Below are 19,421 nucleotides of genomic sequence, written 5' to 3'. Positions count from 1 at the left end.
GTTGTTTGTTTTTTTCTTATTGTAATTTGCAGGGGAGGCTCACAAGAAAACAGTAGAAAGGCAAACAAAAAAAAGTCAACAATCTTGCCCTATCTTCTGAGGGATGTGATTAGGAAGAAGAGATGACTTTGGTCATTTTCTTATTGAAGCTGGTATGAAAAGGATACTTGTTTTTATTTGTCTGTCTCTTTTGAAAGTATGGCTTCCCGGCCAGATGAGTTCTTTGGGATGCTAAGGCAGTCACATTAGAAACAAAGTTCCTCCAAGGCACTTGCCATGATGACGTCAGGTCTGGCATTTTGGGGAAAATGGTCTGCTGATAAATTGAGAACTGTCAACATCTTAAGGCTACTAACTTAAAGGAATAAATGGGAACATTTTGTTTGGATCGAAAAACACTTTTCTCATATCGGATTAGAGTTGTTTTAGTCACCATTTCAGGGAGCATAATATCATATGCCCTAGGAGCACTCAATTACTCAGTGACGCTGTTCACAGCTCTTGAAGTTGGATTTTCTCAAATATTGTCTTGAAACTATTGATGGCTTTTGGGCTTATGTTGAAAAAGCCCCCATATTTCCTTTAAAAAGAGTTGCTTGATCTCATCAATGAAATAACTACATTCTATTCCCTCTTGTTCTTGACAGAATAAGCAAATTCTTCCCCCAACCCACCCAACAGAAAAAGCAGGCAAGCTATTCAGTTTGACATAGCATATGCTTACGGCCAGTCAAAAAGGGATATGTGCTTCCCCTCAGTGAGGGGTTTCATAACATACTCTGAGGAAGAGAAAAACCAGCTTATTTCATTTATTTTTTGGTGAAGGTTTAGTCACAGATCAATTATGGCTCGTGTGTGTGTGAGAGAGACAGAGACAGAGAGCGAGAGAGGGAGAGAAACTGATATCCTTCATTTGCTACATTCGAGTCTTCAGAACATTTAAGGTTTTAGAAATAAAATTGCCACCAAGAACCCCGTCCCGTGGGCCGGCCTGCCCTGAGCTTGCCCTGTGCTGTGCGAGGCGAGGCCCGCCACTGACTGTGTTTGTCACAGAGCCTGGCCAGGCTGACAGGTACTGGAAACACGCCGTGGAATCAGAAGGCGGGTGAGGAAGCTTCTAGTGGAACACCTTCTACTTTATACCCAGTTCCCTAACTGTGCTTTCATATGTAATGCTAGCTGCCAATTTACACTTTGCTGGGGCTAAAACTCATTTTTAGTTTCACTTCCCTGGAAAACGTGCACTCTGCTCTTGCTTGATAGATGCATTTTGGCAGTTAATACAGGTTTACCCAGTCAGGGCTTGTTTTAGTTGAAGGTGAAAATGGAAGAGGGGAAAAAAACCCAAACCAAAAACCAGCCTACTCCGACAGATGTCTGTATTTCTCTTTTTATTGCATTCGTTGTCTAACAACAATAATACTCATTGGCAAGAAATTTATTTACACTGACAAATTTAATCACAGGTATTTTTAGATTGGTCAGAAAACAGAGGACCATTGTGATAGTTTGCTTCAAATGCCTCTGAAAACCAAAGAGTAAGAAATGTCGCTTGAAACGGAACAATCTAGAGAAGTACATATTAACCAAGCACAAGAGAACAATTTAGACGTGGCACTATTGTCTCTTCCATGCAAATGATCAGACACCGAAATGTACAAATTAAAAGTTTCAGATAACATGCTATCCATACTTATTGGACTTAAAAGGTTTTTCAAACAACCCTTTTCCTTTAGTGATACATAAAGAAAAGTTAAAATAAATCAACTTCTTACGATGGAATAGAATTCATTCTCTCTTGTTTCTCTTTCCAGCTGGCCGGGTTGGTTAGTGATACGTAGCAGGCGTGCTTGTGGTTTAATAGCACCACCATTAAAAAATACAAAAGCAGTAGGGGCGACCATAAATTATATTAAGGAAAACATATATAGATAAAGATAGATAATTTGAGGGGTTTCACAAAACACTAACTAAATCTGATGTTGTTGGGAGGTGTGATCTAGCTGGAGTGCCTATTAGTTCCCACTTTTCAAGGTAATTTAACTCTTCGTGGCCAATTGTTCTTTCACGGGTGAAAGATTTAAATCCTTTAAAGAAAACCTGGGTGTCTGGATACAACAGCTGAAAGCAAGAGAAGTGGACACCTTCCAACAACATACTCCCGCTCACAGCCGCTTGCATCGTGTTTGGCACTGACCTAACCATGCCGTCACTCCACGGAAGAAGTAAATAGTGATCACGTGATGGCAACAGGGCCACCAGAGAGCCAGCAGGTAGTGACTGAAGCGTCACAGCTACCAAGTAGGTCGCTGGGGAGCATGAGCGAATGCACAAGAACACACGTGCAATTTTTAGCCAAGGAAACTGCGGTCCGCAGTTGAAAATGCCCAAAGCTGCATAAATTTCTGAGGTTCGACTCAGCAATGTGCAATCTTGACATCAAAGCATTAACCAAACATTTGAAGAAACTTTATCTTACTAAAATACCAAGTATCTAATAAATCAATTTTACCAAAATATATAAACATGTAGAAGGATAAGTGCATTTAGTAGAAATACTTACATTAAAAAAATCTCTGAAAATCTTATGAGTCATTCAATGTACACAAACACACAAAGTGGCAATAAGGCTATGATTACTGCTTGGGGTCCTAACTGACATGACCAAGTTCCATATACAATATATATATTTTTTATGCAGTGTCATTGCAGAGTGTGTGTGTGTGTGTGTGTGTGTGTATGTAAGGTGGGAATATATTCACACATATGTAGTTCTGTACATCTACACACGCAGCATGCACATTATCGAGAAGTTGCCTCTGGTTCTCTTAGGCATTACCTCCTATTCGTTCTCGAATCTTAAGCAGTTTTGGGGTTGGGGTAGGGTCAAGGACTGGAAATCATCCCGTTTCCGTCCTTCCCCAGTCTGTAGGTCCAGAAGCAGGTCACATGCTGTGATTGGTCCACACCGCGTACATACGTTAGCTTCAAGTCAGAACCATTCCCTCGACACATCCACACAGACGCTCACACAGCAGCACTGAAGACCCTCTGTTTACCCTAAAGTAGAACTTGAACCTTTTATTTTCCAGGGGAAAGTAGATTCTGTAAGCTTTCTCTTTGCCCTCTGGCTTCCTGGTGGGGTCAAGTCTATACCGCTATGCTAAATTGTTCAAATACTACTGGTGTACTGTGTAGTAGGATTCCCCCCCCCCCCGCAGTGTTTTGGACCAAGACTAAATTTCCTGAGACTTTAAATACTTAAGACAAATATAAAAACAAAAATCTGCCTACATACCCAGGCTGTTTTTCAGGAAGGAGCCACGGAAACACATTCATATTTCATATACCATGGCTTTCTTTTGAGAATTGACTCCCCAACCCTATTATCAGAAGGAAAACAATTCTAGTGGAAAATATGCACATTTTATTTCTGGTCCTCATCCTTCCATGCTTAGCTTCAGAACAGTAGAAGGATAGGTCCTTGATTAAAGATAAATTTGAAAAGCTGTTTTTAAAAACCCTGGGCTTTTGTTTTTCATTTTACCTTTCCTTCAGAAAGCACTGAGGACTTAGCACTAAGTAGGTGACGTGAACTATAGTGACCAGTATCCACCAGATTGAAATGCCCCTCACCAGGGCCCTACTGGGACAGAAAATTTAGTGGTTTAAATGGAATTTGGTAATTCTTAAATATGTCAATGTAATGAGGAGCTACAATACCTCTAAAGTATAAATAGTTCTTTGAATCATGGGGACCTCTCCGTTTAGACTCTTCAAACACTGGTTTCTGCTCTTGAAGCTCGGTCTATATAATCTTTAACATTTATAAATGAGTTAGAACATCCATATAAATGCAATTTTTTATTTACCTTTTAAAATATAATTTTAAAGCACATGTTGATCCTATTACACCAACAACCTAGACGAGAATTCTTTGTCCTCAGCAAAAAAACCATAAAGGTTAATTAAGGTCCTAGATCGAACAATCCGTGACTGTTTTTGTAGCTCAGGCCTGGGGGCAGCTTATGATCTCGGGCCAGGGATGACATAGGATGAAAGGCAGCAGCAAGGGTTAATTGGGTTCCTCCCCTGTCCTCTTGGCACTTTGTTGGCAACAACAACAAAGAAGCCCAGAGTAGGTGGTCCCATTTCATGCCCCTTGAAAGTTAAGTTTGGAATGAGCACTAGCACACTGCCGTCACGAACCACGGTGGGTTCAAAATACTTCCGTGATGTTGAGGGCTGGAAACCCATGGCAACCCCAACTAAAGGAGGATAACGTGGAAGGACAGTTTTACTGTCATGAAATTAATGGTGGACTTCATCAATGTGCCCAAATGGGTAAAATTAGGTTCCTGCCCTAATGAAGCACTCTGAAGTACACTTTGGATTCAGGCAAAAAAAAAAAAAAAAAAAAAGGAAGAAGAAGAAGAAGAAGAAAAAAAAACCTATTACATAGATTGTGAGTTACTTTAAGGGAGATGGTCTTAAATCAACTAATCCATTATAAAAACTAAAGTCCTTTAATGGAAAACTCTGTCCCTGTCTACAGCTTGACCTCATCACACATTCCCTACCCCGCAAAGCATTACCTATACCCCCAAAACAGTTTGGCTATTGTTAGAGTCATACTGAGCTGTCATTGAAGGAATATAGTTCATAGCAACCAGATATTCCCTTTTTGTTCATTTTCTGATAAATAAAAAAAACTGCAAAGTTCTTACAGTTCATGAAGCAACAAATCTATGTTAAACTGTAGGGACACCAAAAACCACTAGCATTAGAGTAGGAGTTGTTGAAGACACTGGGACCTCAATTAGGCATCATGCACTAGAGTCAAGAAAAGAAATAATATGAATAATAAATAATATGAATAAATGTTCATAAGTTCTGAGGTCCTGCACTTTGTTTTCATACTCTTCGATCAATCAGTTACAGGTCATCCTTGGCTGGACAGTCAAATCAAGTGCCTTTTACAATTTCAGCAGTTTTAAGTAGTAATATTAAAATAACTCATTAAGACCTAAAATCACTGTAACTTAACTTAAAAATCAAAATACTTATAATACAAACTATGTGATTTGAGGAAGAAGGATTTGATTTATAATATTTTCAGCTGGTCATTGGTCTAAACATTGGAAGCGTACAAATAAAGTTCAAGAACAATACTTCTAAAACATTTAAGGAAATGCGATACACTAGAGATCATAAATTATGTGCAGAGACTGAGACTTATAGACATTTCCAGTATGTACAGCCATTTTCAAATATTACCAGAGTGTAAACATCACTTAAGATAATCATCCTCTATTTCCATTCCTAAAATGAATATAGAGCAAAACTTCCAGTGTGATCCAGATCACTTTTTTCCCCCCGAAGATAAGCAAAAATGGCAAAAAATTTACATTAGCAAGCACTAGTATTACCAGATTTTGACTAATTTAGTCTTTTAGTATTAGAAAAGATCTGCTGAATTTTGTAGTTCATGAATAGTGATTCCTTGTTTCTCAGGATATTAATAAATAGCAAAGCACCACACATCTCAAATATTGATAGAGTATCCAGTATGGCAGTTTCATTATCATACAGCAAATGAAGATAGTCAGAAAGACATACATAGCGACTCCAATCATTGTAAAACACAATGTTACTTTATGTCAATGTTTCTGAGCATTGAATGAATGATCTGTACTAGGGACAATAGGATCAAAGTAGAACAGACAATACTCTGTCACCAAAAAGGAAACAGGCCTTAGGGAGAGACAGGATTATAAGTTTCTAGTGTAGCCAATTCCAGATTTCAGATATTCAGGCAAGCAACAAAAAAAAAAAAAAAAAAAAAGAAATATATATATATATATATATTTTTTTTTTAATTAATTAAAAAAAAAGTCACAATGTCCAAAATACAAGTTGGTGCTAGATGGGCGGGGCCCCCTTTACATTATCTGTTACCTGGAACCTTCAAAGGCCTTCCCCAAGCTCTGTGTAAACGACCTGTCCAGTGTATGGTACAGACAAAGACCCCCCTACAATGTAGTACCTCATTTTATAGCCAACGCAGAACCGGAAAATGGATGACCTCATTTTTATAGCCAACGCAGAACCGGAAACACAAGCATAAAAAGCAAAACAACAACAACAAACAATAACCGATCATTGGAAGTGTCTCAAGATGAGTTTATTTTCTCCTCCTTCTACCCTAGTCTCTTCTGCTTGAATTAGTTGGATGAAATGCCGAAATCCTTCATATACTGGCTTTAAAATCAGCATAACTGTCTCCGCTGGTAGACTGTCTCCTGTGAACTCTCTTAAACAAACTTTACCTGTAACATGGAAATCTCTAAAGAATGAAAGAGAACGGCTCAGAAAAACCATTCAAAACATCTATAAAATCTGTCAGCTCTCCTTTACGGGAACATTCTGTGTGCTCAATAAAATTGCTTCTCTGGTTGAGATGTGTTACTCACATCTAAATTTTCTCTAACTGGTATTTCTATTTTTCTTAAAAGTACATTTGTTAAAACACTAACTAAGCCCACTTGGGAAATCTTAAGTAGAAAATATGTGACCAGTTCCTGATTATGTCACAGTCAGGCTGAAGACTAGCCAGAATGTTCCCCAGGAGAGGAAACCTGAAAATGCTGGTTTCCTTAAAAATCAATTTCCTGTTCAATTTGTTGGGGGAATAAAGGAACTACATTATGTGTGTCTGTGTCGCTGAACTACTGAACACACAGCGGGAGCAAAGTAAACAATGGATCCCAACATCCTGGGGCTGTGTTAACCTCTGATTTTTTCCTTTGTTCAGCTCAATCTGGAGGACAAATGTTACCCTCAGAACCCCGAGGTAATACCCACATCCACAATCTGAGGGCTTCTGCTTCCTTCTGGGGTTAACAAATCATGAATTCTTTTCTCTCTTTCGGATGCCCAGCAAACAGAAGAGCTTGCTTGCTTTTTGCCACCGGATATAATTATGCGGCCTGGCACCCGTGTTGTTACAGTGGGGTTGTCTCACTGTCCAGACACAAACACTGTCCACACACTGGAGCAGATTCCGGAGCCCCGATCTCACGGTAGAGTGGGGCTCTTGGCCACGCAGATACAAGCCACTGCATAGTTTCAGGATTCCCAGACTGAAAAGTCATGGTGCTCTGAGACACACCATGCTTTTCCTGGGCAGGGTAACACCGATTCCCCCAGGGACACCACCCACCCAATGCAACACAAGAGGGTGGTAAGTAAGAGAAGAGAGGAACACAGCTATTTTGCATCTTTCACAAATGAGACCCTTGGTTTGGTAATAAACAAAGGTGGCTTGGGATTATTTCAGGAGGCGAAAATTAAAAGTGTATTCTATTATTGCAGAAAATGCAGGTATGCCACACGCGGTTCCCCACTGGGCCTAGAGCACATTACCCCTGCCATCAGTTCCTTCCGTCCCCGGGAGGAGACCAGGGCGGGAAGAGGGGAGAGCTGTCTGGGAGGGGGTGTGCGTCACTGCTCGCCAGCACCCTCTGACACAGCGGTCATCTTTTCTGTCTTTTTAGACTTCCTCTGCATCTGCTCTTGCTCCTTCCTCCTCAGCTTTTCTCTTTGTTTTTCCATCTTCTCTTGAGCCTTCCGAGCCTTCTCGAGAGATACCTTCATTTCCTTGAGTTTTTTTTTGACCACGGCTCGATCCTGGGATGACGTCATTCCCAGAGCCTAGGAAGGAAATACATAAACAAATTGAACTTGAAAACCAGTGACCTCTCTGCCTAGGAAGAGGCTGATATCACAATGTGTTCAGACTCAAAAACTGATTTAAACATAATCAAAGAGGTAAAAACCTAGAAAAAGCTGCTTACATTTGCCAAAAATCTCCATACTTAGGGGCTAAGCTTTATTTGCCCTTCGAAGTGCCTAGCACAGCACACCTTAAATCCCATTAAATACATGCTTGCCAAACTGGTAACTAATGGGTGAAGGAATTTTAAAAAGGTGGGGGGGGTAAAATTCGGTTTCTCCAACCTTTGGGCCATAGACATTTACAAGCAAGAGTATCGCTAAACTTGTCAATATTTTTAAAAGCTAGGAGTGGGCACCTGCTGCCATAGAGGGCCCCAAGAAGGGCAGGGAGAACGGAAGTGGCTTCCTTTTTGCCAATGTAGTCACTTACAATGAGGACCAAAAATGTCTTTGGGGCCGGAATGTTCATGTCAGCATGACTAGCCATTCTCTCCCTGTAGGCAGACCTATAAAGGATTCCTATTAATGAGGATGTTGCTTAGTGAGCTTGGAACTCAGAATAAGGGGAGTTGGTTGCATACTCTAAATGTTTCCTGACCTTCAGAATCAACAGCGGGATGCATCCATCTCCCCAACAGGGACAGCCTTGTCAATGGGGCCTTCATAATCACCGACTATTGATTGATCTCTAACCTTTTCAAGACTGTCAGGAGATACTCATCTGCCCTTCAGCCCAACAGGGGGCTGAGGTTGGGGATGGTGAGCCCAATGTAAGCTCTTTTTGCCCTTTTTCCACAGGGGTGGGTCCACACCCGCCCCCCACAGTCTCTAAAAGGGATGGACTGGACAGGTGAAATGAGAGTGGGATGGAGCAGGGGAGACATGGCCTGCACGTACTCGGGGAAGAAAGTTCTGAGGAGACTATCGTCCCACTTTTGGAGAGGTGTGCAGGGAGGAGCAGGGGTGGAGAAGAAATGAATAAAGAAGGAAAGATTCATGGATCTAGGAGAGTCCACGTTGGCCATTATTACAACTCCTACCACACAGGAAGTCAACAGACTTCATTCGTGGACCACATGTCTGGGTAGAAGCAATGGAGTGAGCCCCTAGCTCTCCTACTCGGCAGCATCCTGTTTGATTCGGAATCTCTGACGACTTTCCGAAACTTTGTTTACTGCTCAGAAACAATGCAATGTCCTTTCTGCCGACCATTGATGAGAATTCCCTCTCAGACAGGCAGAACACTCTTGTCTCATGGAAACACTTCAGGTACCATGAGCGACACAACTGACACCTGGTAACCTCACACAGAGACAGAATTCTTTACCTTCAGTTTATTTCCATCCAACTGCAGGAGTTGCTCGCCAGTGATGTTTTGGGCACTGAATTCAGATACATACTGCTCCAGGTTTAGGCTCATTAGCCAGTGGGAAACCTGCTGCACGCTCCATTCATGGACCGCCCGACTCTGACACTGACTGTGTTTGGGAGACTGTCCATCATCAAGGATCTGAGGTAGGAATGTTATGCAGGGTTGTTAAAGGACCAAAAAGCTACGGCTCGCCACGGCCTATTATGCTATCAAAAGGAATTTCTTGCCTACTAGAGCCACATTTATCTTTACGCCATCAAATGAATAATAAGTTAATGGTTATAGTTGTGTGTGTATCACACATGCATAGTTATTACCTATATATTTTTTTAGGTATTTGGAAATTTGAAAAATTCCCCCAGATAAAGCAGCATTATTAACGTAGGATGTTTACTACTGGAAAATACACTCCAATGTTGCAAGCCTTTACATTAGAACACTTTGGAAAGAGTATGAGATGCGGAAAGCAAGTATTTGATTCATCTCTATATGCAATGCACCACTCTGCGTGCAGCCTCAGAGAAGACGTTAGAGGTCTATAAAAATACATGTAGAAATCGTGAGGTAGCTTCCCCTCCAAAGAGGAAAGGCTTAAGTCCTCAAGCATTGTGAGGGGAAATTTCACAGCCAGGGTTTCATTCGAGCAGCAAGCAAACCCGTGAGGAAGGCGGGGCAGGTAATGTCCATAATGACTTTTAATAAACGAGTCACGTGCGGCTTAGCCCGGAGCACGGAGCAGGGGACCGGGAGAGCTCAACGGTCTGTGGTTCATTCCAAATCTCTGGCTCCGCCCAGGGCACAGCACCACTTTGGACAGCACAGAGGGCAGCTTGGTTCCTAGAACCTCTAAGCTGAGAGGCGATGAAGGCGATGACAGGTTTGGGAGGAGAGACAGGAGTCACCTCGGGGAACACTGACGAGGGGATGGGGAAGCCGAGATGAAGGCAGAGGGGGTGGAACAGAATGGACCGTGTCAAGGTAGTGGTGATGGGGGGATCGACCGAGGGGCTCCGAGGGTAGAACCTGGTGATCCTCTTGCCTCAGAAACATCGCTCCAACTTAGGGACAGACGAGGGCAGAGAGCAAAATGATTTCACGCACGGAAACCCTCCGGGACAGACACAAGTGGTCTTGTACTGTTTAGGTTTCAAATCATTTTGCGGAGAGAGAAGAGGAGGTTCAAACAATACCACAGAAGCCACCACACGCAGCCCACTGATAGCTCACCTCGTCATCTATCATATCCAGGCTCTGAGTGAGGGAGCAACAAAGGAATCAAAAAGAAAAGTGTTACAGAACTAGGAGACACAACATACACAGTACAAAGATTTAAAATTAAAATCTCAAGAGGACGGGCAGAAAAATTTAGGAGACGAAAAGTTTTATAAAACAAAAATCATGTTAGAAAGAAGTAACTTTGAGCAAATATGTGGAGCAATGGTATCTTTTTATTTACACGGCCTCTCCTCCTCCCGCCCCCACCCTCCATAGTGGCATTTCTGTCCTCTCCTCATCTCTTGAAACACTAAGTCCATCAGTCATGTAATTTCCTGTTTCTCTGGAAACACACTGATCTTCTGGGAATTCTTGGCAATGCTAACTTGACCCTGGCTTCCAAATCAGTTTTTCTCCCCTCTCCACTGCAGTGGTTGTCAATCAGGGGCGATGCTCAACTTGGGGTGGGGGTGATAGTGGGGGTAGGGGTAGGGGGTAAGGGTGATGGTTGGGGGGTGAGGGAAAGAGGGAACGGACAGTCTGAGCCACTCCCTATTCTTGCTCTCTGTGCCAACCCTCCCACACCCACCCCCTTGCTCAAAGTCCTCTCAGTAAAGTCAGAGTAATGCAGAGGAGGTCCCTGGAGAGCTTTCAATGGACTCAGAAATAATACTTTGCCTTCATATTGAGAGAGAAATCGTGAAGATTTCACATCAAACAAGAAAACATGGTCCCCATGATTCACACGCAAAATCTACGTTTTCTCGGGGATTGGTGACGGGTACAATGGACGATCTGAGAAGGTGGGTCTGCGTGAGCGCCCCGAGCGTACCTCATCTGACGACAGCGCTAAGGACTGAGAGAGCCCCGCTGTTTTGGGTTCCGCTCCCAGGCCACTGAGGTCTGCTGAACTGGTACTGCTGGGACTGAAGTCATCGTTGAAGGTAAAATTCTGTGAAAGTAAATGAAGCTCAGGGTTAAGTGGGCACAGTGAGAGAACCAGTGGTAGGTGCATCTGCAAGTCCTACAAAGGTTCTCTTTAAGTCATCTTCGGAGAAATTCACATTTGGTTTGGTGATGACCTTCAAGCGGCGGTGGTGGAAGGTACCGTGCCTTTTGCAACTGATGGGGAATTCTGGGCGCTTTCTCCATCAGATGAAAGGATAGGTGTTTTTGGAGCAATCATTCTTCAATCCCTCTTCAAGGATACAGGCTTCATTATCCTCTGCAACTGCTCAGAGGAGTAACATTAATAAGCCTATCTTCTTTGACCCTACTCGCGATGAGTAACAGTACAAGTAAAAATACAAGATGGTGTGGAGAGCCTGAGTTATTAGGAACAGATGGCCATCCATATTAGAAAGGTAGCTCGAGCACCCCCTGGGAAGGATCGCTTGCCATGATAAATACTGAGAAAAGGCAAATTGTCCCCTGGATATAACCTTCAAGATGATGAGTTCTGGGGAGGTCAGAGTCTGACAATATACTCGTAGTTACATGCTAAAATACGACTCTCCCACGGCACCTGCAGAGCTCCAAAGAGGCTGCAGAACAGATACACTCTCCCAATAATCACCTGGGGCCGGTGGAGTTGGGGGGGGTGGGGTGTAAAAAAAAGAAAAGAAAAGAAAAGAAAAAAACAACTTCCCCAGAACTTCATCAAAATGTTCAGTGGCTACTCAAGTCAAGTAAATTCAGAATGACCACATGGCTGCACTTGTGAAAATATTTTTTAAACCAATCTGGAGTCCCTCCAGAACAAGCTAATGGTGGAATTATTCAAACTACGTTTAGATTTCTCAGCTCCAATACCAAAAATGTTTCAAGATCCAAGTGGTCTAGTAGTGCCAAAACTTCTTTTGCTAGTAATTCTAGAATGACTGGCTTCCGAGGAACTCTAAGCCCTTGGCCAACACCATCTTGTTCCATATTCTGCTTCCTTAGGAACTGGCCTGTTAGTTTTCCATTAGGCTCCCTGGCTACTGGGTTCTGTCAGTTGTCAAAAATAACTACTGTGCCAGAGGCTGCAGAATTCAGTTCCAAAAAAACCCCAAGTTTTGCTCAAACTTCCGACATGGAGACTAAATCCGAGCTCACGGAGCTAGGCTAGGAGAACATGTAAGCAGGAGAGCATTGAACACAACACATTACTATTTGATATGTCAACAGACACACAACCCACAGCCCTGTCAAGACCTTGTGAGCTGCTGACCTCAAGAAAAGAGTTAAATTCAAGTCACATTAATCACACATTTCTGCTTAAGAAAGAAAAGCGAACACAGATAAAAGGAGACCAAACAACATGTGAAAGTTAGCCACTGTATGTGTTCCAATAAAATGTTAGATAAGGTTTGCAGCGTCATGCTGGAAATAACCATCATGTGTTTAAAAACAAACAACACCCGTGCAATTATATTTTCTATTTCTGCTCAAGTTAGAGAACTTTAGTGATGAGATTATAAGTTTTTCAAGGTAGAAGTTTGATTTAAAAAGAAGAGATAAGTAAGGGTGCTATGTCAGCACTGGTTTGTTTTAAAGAGTTTCACTTAGATATATTGAACACATATTCAGTCCCAAATTTATTTGTTTTCCAGTAAATCTTGAAGAGCACAGTAAAAATAGTCTTGTAATGTAATTTAAAGTGGAACGCTTGGTAAACAGATCTATCATACTGTTCCATGATTCAAATGCATCTTTCCCAGCATGGCTTAACTGTCAAACTGAGATTTAATAGCAATATGTGAAAAGACAGGCAAATCAAAGATTAACATACAATCTAGAATGGAACAGCATTAAGGAAGGTGATGGTTAAACAAGGCTTTCCTTTTCCCCCACACAAGAAATACCATGCATGGTTTACTGGAGGGTTATCACATTGGTTTCTCAGGTCCAGAGCAAACACACAAGTTGAGAATCCTTTCCAAAGACTGGAGAGGAGGAAGGATTTGGGGTTTTCTTGTTTGCTTTTTAAATCCATGTGTTTTCTACCTTGGACCCCTTTTTATCTGAAATTAGAGTTTCAGGAGAAGGCTGAAGGGGACGTGTAGGTGAAGGCAGGTCCCTGAAGGAATAGGATCCTTTTCGGCTCTCATTAAACCACGAGAAAGGGATGCACGGCGAGCGGGTGGAGGCCTGAGGCGCGGGGGATGGCTTGGGTTTCCAGTGTTCCAGCCTGCTTCTGAAGATCCTGTGTTATGGGAAAAAATGCGTATGTCAGACAAAGGAAGGACAGGTGTGACACTCGTTGAAGGGAATCCTGAAGGGAGTACGAATAAAGTTCACAGTAGCAGTTTGACAAATTGTTCTACATGGGAGAGGAACAATTTTGCAATTTTGACGAGGACATTAATCTTAGTAGCTATCTTTTTTGTATCGATGGATTCTAGAACAATGGTCAACATTTTCATATTGCTATTGCCACAGTGAATTCTTATTGTTTCTATTAAGTGGATGTGGCTGAACTGAAGTCACAGGGCACCGTCTTTCTGGAACTGCTATTAGGTTAACCATCACGTCATTCCCCTTATTTGGGTGACCGAGCAGTGCCTCACCGCCAGTGACATTAGCTCTCGGCCAGCATTCTTTCCTTGCCTTCTCTGAACTCATGCTTCCAAGAGTCTAGGATTTTAGAAGATGTATTTAAATAATTTGGAAATTTTAGGGCTTATGAAAGTTTAAGCAGAACACACGCCTTATTGGTTTTTCATCACAATTGGAGTGCTAGCCAGCCACATTAGCCGAATCGACTCAGGCATCGATAGAATGACAGATGTCACAGCCGATCGCCCTCACACCCCTTAGGAGGAAACCAGACCGCAAGTCTTAACACTCTATTTGGAGGCCCAGGATCTGTCACCTCTTGAGTATGGGGCCTTGGGCTTTCTCTCAGCCTCTATTTCTCCTCTGTAAAAGGTGGATATTTTATGTAGCTCCTATGTGGTTGTTAAGAATTAAATGAGGTAATACGTGTGAAAGTACCCGGGAAACTGTGAAAGTATAAAGGCCAAAGGTTATTGTTTAACATTTAAAGGATTCAAAGGTATTTGAGAAACACAGTTTGAAAACAGATATTTTTATGTCTGTGTATACTTGTGTGTTTGTATTTTTCTTCTGGTTAGAGAAAAGGAATTATCAAGAGCCGAGGCAGGAATGGGTGGTAGTTTCTGTGCATCCGGGAAGAGGTCAACCCTCAATCTGTCCAAATGAGTTTGACATGTGCCTATTATTTGTTGCGTGTTGATGTCACGACAACAGAGATTCCCTTTCAGTGAAAAGTGCCTCCACACCACAGCTAGACAGCACATGATCCATGCGCATACAGGACTTTGGTCTTCTCACATCTCACTCCAAATACTTTGAAATACTTTTTACTTCAAATATTTCAAAATAGATTTCAAATTTACATAAACAGTGCAGCTCCCAATAGTTCCTGTTCTTTCCAAAGTTATTGTGAGACTCAAAGGGAACAGTAAATGTGAAAACATCTTGTTAATTTACAAAGGTAAAGAGATTATAAAAATAGTGACTAAAGAGAACAAAGATGCCAATGAGGTTTTGGTAGAACACTGAGATCATAAGCTGGGTGACTATCATCATTGCTCACTTAAAGATTCCAGAATATCTGATGGTTATAATGGCGAATTCCTTAAAAAAAAAAAAAAAAAAAAAAAAAAAAACCACCAAAACAATAAAGGGGACTGTAAGGATAATGGAGAAAGCCCAATGAGAGATGTGTCAACCTTCAGTCTCATCCTAAAGTTTAAACCAAAAAAACTCTGTATCCTGAAGTCTACTTACTTGCTGTTAAAAGACGGGGTAGGGATTGGGTACAATAACCGAACTTAAGAAACCATGGCAGCAGAGACAGACTGGTCTTCTGGAAGAAGCGGTTCCTATTCCTGGGTCGTAGACCAGTGTGGTGTTTCCCAAACAAGCCTGACAGGAATCACCTGGGGCAGCTGCTCGAATACAGATTCTTGGGCGCCTAGACTTAATGAATTAGACTCTGGGAGACCTTTGGAAGGGAGGAGTTTGCCTGGAATCTGTATGTTAACAAATGTCTGAGTTGACTCTTGAAGTTTTTAGTATCTACACTTATTTCTAATTTCCTGAATGCAAATATGAGGTTCCTGGAGAAGAGGTGACTATTTACAGAAAATTATTGTGCTGGGTCCCCATGCCCTACTTTCTTCTCTCCAGAGTAACAGAATGAAAGGCAGCTGTCATCCTCTACTTGGTCTACACTGTTGGTGAGGAAATCTTAAAAAATACCCATCTGGATGATAAGATAGGACAGGGACAGCAGTGCTGTCCCCACCTCCCTTCTGGGAAAGGGAGAGACATCTTATCTCCTTCATGTAAACAAACTCAACTAAGGAAGGATCTTCGGTTCTTACCCTTCAGAAAGTAACACATGTCTTAGGGGGAGATAAGACGAGCGTCTCCAGCCTAACAAGTCTGGGAATGTCTCCATGAAGCTGGATCTCATCTCCTCGCCCCAGCCCACTCCTTGAATATGAAACCACACACCTCATGGGAGGTTAATCTCTGCAGTTCTCGCTATCTTTCCATTCATACTTTAGCTTCTAAGGCTTGACTTAGAAGCTCAGGTTCCCCAGTCCAGTAAAAATATTCAGAAAGCTCTAACTGTGCAGATCCATAAAAATTTTTTTTCTGCAGTCCCACAGTCTTCTTACTGGGCATGTTTGAGATAAAATGGACCTAGGATTATTTCCCCCTTTGGTTATACATTTCTGAATCAGTTACTCAAAGGAGCATGGGAGTTTTTTTTTTTAAGAGTTCCATCCACGATTCAAAAAGGTATAGTAGTGCTTAAATATATGGATATTGTTTTAAAGTTGGTAAACAGGCCATAATTAATGACAGCATGACTCTCTTGTCCTGCTCCTAAGTGAGCTTTGTAAAACACTTTTGGGACAATCACCACCATCCCTATCTTTTTTTTAATTAGACGGGAAATAAGAATATTATTGCCCATCTACTGTCATCCTATGCCTAACTTGAAAAGGACTTTGGGTTCAAATTCTGATCATGGAACATCTCAAACAGAAGCTCATGACCACATATAATTAAACTCTTTTGTAAGAGCCTCCTGCCAGGAGAATATTCAAGACTAATAATTCCATGAGGACTTGTGCATCCAGCACTGAACACAGGACCAGAGGCCACAGTGTGAGTATGATGAGTGACATCATGGAGGCTCAGCTTTGGGGGACATTCGGAGGCTTTCTTCTCCAGCTTTCTATCAAGATGATGGAAGGACTGGAGGAATTATCACATAGAAAGCAAAGAAAGTCCACTTCTAAGGAAATAACCAGTGTCCTCACAACTGCAAACCATTAGGTCCTGAAATCCTTAGAAGAGAATTTTCCAGGTCTCCAGGAGGTCTGGCTGTGTCCCTGCTGAGGCGGTATCTTAACCTTGACTCTAAAACCCTATGAACTGAAGTAACTGTCTCCTACTATCCTGAATTGGTCAGGATGCTTCCATTTGCTTCGACCTAGCGTATATTCATTAAAAGAAGCAAACTCTCCATTACTTCATAATTACAGATCCATCAGCTTACCAGACACGCTTTCTAAAATAAATACCAATTTCCTTTTGGACAACTTGAACTCTTGGGCCTACAAAAGGAGCACAGAGAGCTTGGAAGCAATCATGCCATTACTGATCACTCGTAGTCTCTTCCATTTGATGGAAGAATCTGTTAAGAATAATGTAAAATTTGGGGTGCCTGGGTGGCTCACTGGGTTAAAGCTTCTGCCTTCGGCTCAGGTCATGATCCCAGGGTCCTGGGATTGAGCCCCGCATCGGGCTCTCCACTCGGCAGGGAGCCTGGTTCCTCCTCTCTCTCTCTGCCTGCCTCTCTGCCTACTTCTGATCTCTGTCTGTCAAATAAATAAATAAAATCTTAAAAAAAAAAAAGAATAAAGTAAAATTCTTCCCTCTCTCCTTACTGCTTCCCTCCCTTCCCTTCCTTTCCTCCTTCTCTCTATTGCACTTGTTGACTCTGAGAGCAGGTTATGGTAAAGATCTCCATAGAGATCTTTAATAATGCCCTTAAAAATCAAGATTGGTAGAAATGGATCTGAAAATTTCTAGAGGATCAAAATAGGTATGTGTTCTGTAATTCATCTTTTTTTTTTTTTTTAAAACTTGTACACTAATGTCTCACTATTGTTTTTGGTGAAAATGGAATTACAAGTCACTGATGTAACCCTGGTTTGTTTTATTGTTAGGAACCGGGAAAAAGAATGGCTTCAAATAAAGTCTCTGTCATATTAAATTGTTGGGGGGGGGTAGATGAGGTGGAGATAATCACTGTTTCCTGGCATTCAAATGGTTTATAATTAACAACTCTACAGAGCGGTTAACCCAATTACATACATCCTGACACCAGTTTGTTCTGGGGTCAGCACCCCAAAATTAAGTTGCTCAGGTAAACATTCCATAGTAATTTTTTTTTTATTTGTCTTAACTTCAAATACAAGGTGTGTGAGGTATTCAGAACAGAATTGAATGTCATCAAGATATAATTAGGAGTTCAGGAGCTGCCAGAACAGAAAATGTATAAGCAGAATATAGAATTTAAGCAGGTAGTTAAGGAGGTTAATTAAGGGAAGTTAGGTGCAATCAGAGGGCTGCAGACTTCCATTTATTCACCTCAGATGAAGTAATTCTGTAAGGTTCTCACATCCACTAAGGAGACGGTAGTTGTAAAGCCAGACCCTTCTAAGGGCACTTGGAGACCCTGACAGATCACAGCTAGGACAAGCAGGTGTCCATCTGCAGTGCAGGCCAACCACCACTGACATACTTTGCTTCTGCCTTCAGTTATGGTCTAAAAACTCCCATTAATAACCAACAGCCCATCTGAGATGGTCCCTGTAGTGTCTAACCTTAATTTCTGACAGGGTTCTGGACATGCTACCACAGAATAAGGCAACTTGGCCTAGCACATATTTTAAGCAAACATTTTAAGGAATTTGAGAAATGGCAAGTATACAAAGGGTTCTTTGACCTCCCCCACTGACCCCCAAGCAGATCATAAGATCTTCTGAGAGAGGTGCCTTTCCTACACCTGGAGGAAAGGAACATCCTTATCTCTGTAGATGCAAGGACACAAGAGGAATCTGAAGGAACAGTGGTTTTAGGAACAAACAGGCCTTGCTAAGTTTCCACTGTTTACTACTCTTTTGTTCATACCCTTTTGTCCTCTCAACATTTTTTCCAAGACTTTCCACTCTTCAACAAACCTAGCTTTAAAGTGCTCAGGTTTAACTACTTCTTTGGTCTTCACTTCCTGATAAAGGCTCCTGCATCACACAAAACTTACGTCAAATCAAAAATCAATTTGTATGCTTTTCCCTTATTAATCTGTCATCTGCCAATCTAATTTATAGGACTCCAGCTGGAAAACCCAAGAGGGTAGAAGGAAAAAGGTATTTTTTGCCCCCTCCCTGAGATGGAGAAACTCTTCCCTTAATGAATCCTCCCCATCCTGGGAAGGTTTAAAATGAAACAGCAAGATGATTATAAAATAAATATTTGATATTTCAAATAAAATCAAATAAAAATTTGATATTTCAAAACAAAAACATTAGGTTTAGGAATAATAAATATATTGCTTAGGAGTTAAGAAAATCTGTATTATTAGGAATCTGAGAGAGAAGTTTGTCTATCGATTCTATTTTAATATGTTTAATTGGTTAAGATGAAAAATAACCAAAGTGATAAGAGCTCTGGGTGTTTATATAGTCACCATTTTAATTTACTAGATTTTCGAGAGTTTTTTTCAAGTGGAAGAGTGTTGATGTTGTTAGGAATGTCAGAGTTTGTCAGCTTTCAAGCACTTGGACGTACTTAAAAAGAAAACTGAGTAGGTTAACTTTATAAGCGCAGTTCTCTAAGAACAGGACCGACAACTACAGGGGGAACAGGTCTGCTCTACTGAGGCTAAGCTAAGACTATTCAAGGGTCCTAATAAAAGTGACTGCCTTTCTTTTTATACAATTTTACTAGATGTATAAAATGAAACAACAAGATCTGTAAGATGAACTAAAACAAACAAAAAAAA

General features: G+C 41.5%; 1 protein-coding gene across 13 annotated transcripts in view; it reads right to left on the bottom strand.

Moving 5' to 3' along the window:
- Positions 1-1,374: 1,374 nt before the first annotated feature.
- The window catches only part of PPP1R9A (protein phosphatase 1 regulatory subunit 9A), a 305,319-nt gene continuing 287,272 nt past the window's right edge, over positions 1,375-19,421 (bottom strand). For 5 of the 13 annotated variants that reach the window (XM_045062711.1, XM_045062714.1, XM_045062715.1 and 2 more), the window contains 5 exons: positions 13,313-13,511; positions 11,157-11,276; positions 10,337-10,360; positions 9,065-9,247; positions 1,375-7,713 (listed from right to left, as the gene is read on the bottom strand). In XM_045062711.1, the coding sequence (XP_044918646.1) occupies positions 7,504-7,713; positions 9,065-9,247; positions 10,337-10,360; positions 11,157-11,276; positions 13,313-13,511 (736 nt within the window). In that variant the 3' untranslated portion in view covers positions 1,375-7,503. The remainder of the gene's footprint in view (positions 7,714-9,064; positions 9,248-10,336; positions 10,361-11,156; positions 11,277-13,312; positions 13,512-19,421) is intronic. The other 8 variants (XM_045062713.1, XM_045062717.1, XM_045062720.1 and 5 more) reach the window with 4 other exon arrangements.

This window comes from Mustela putorius, unplaced genomic scaffold (assembly GCF_011764305.1).
Source record: "Mustela putorius furo isolate JIRA1106 unplaced genomic scaffold, ASM1176430v1.1 tig00003845_pilon_pilon_pilon, whole genome shotgun sequence".
In the NCBI taxonomy this organism is placed as follows: Eukaryota; Metazoa; Chordata; class Mammalia; order Carnivora; family Mustelidae; genus Mustela; species Mustela putorius.
The sequence above is the reverse complement of the archived record's forward strand: the minus strand, read 5'-3'. Positions and strand labels throughout refer to the sequence as shown.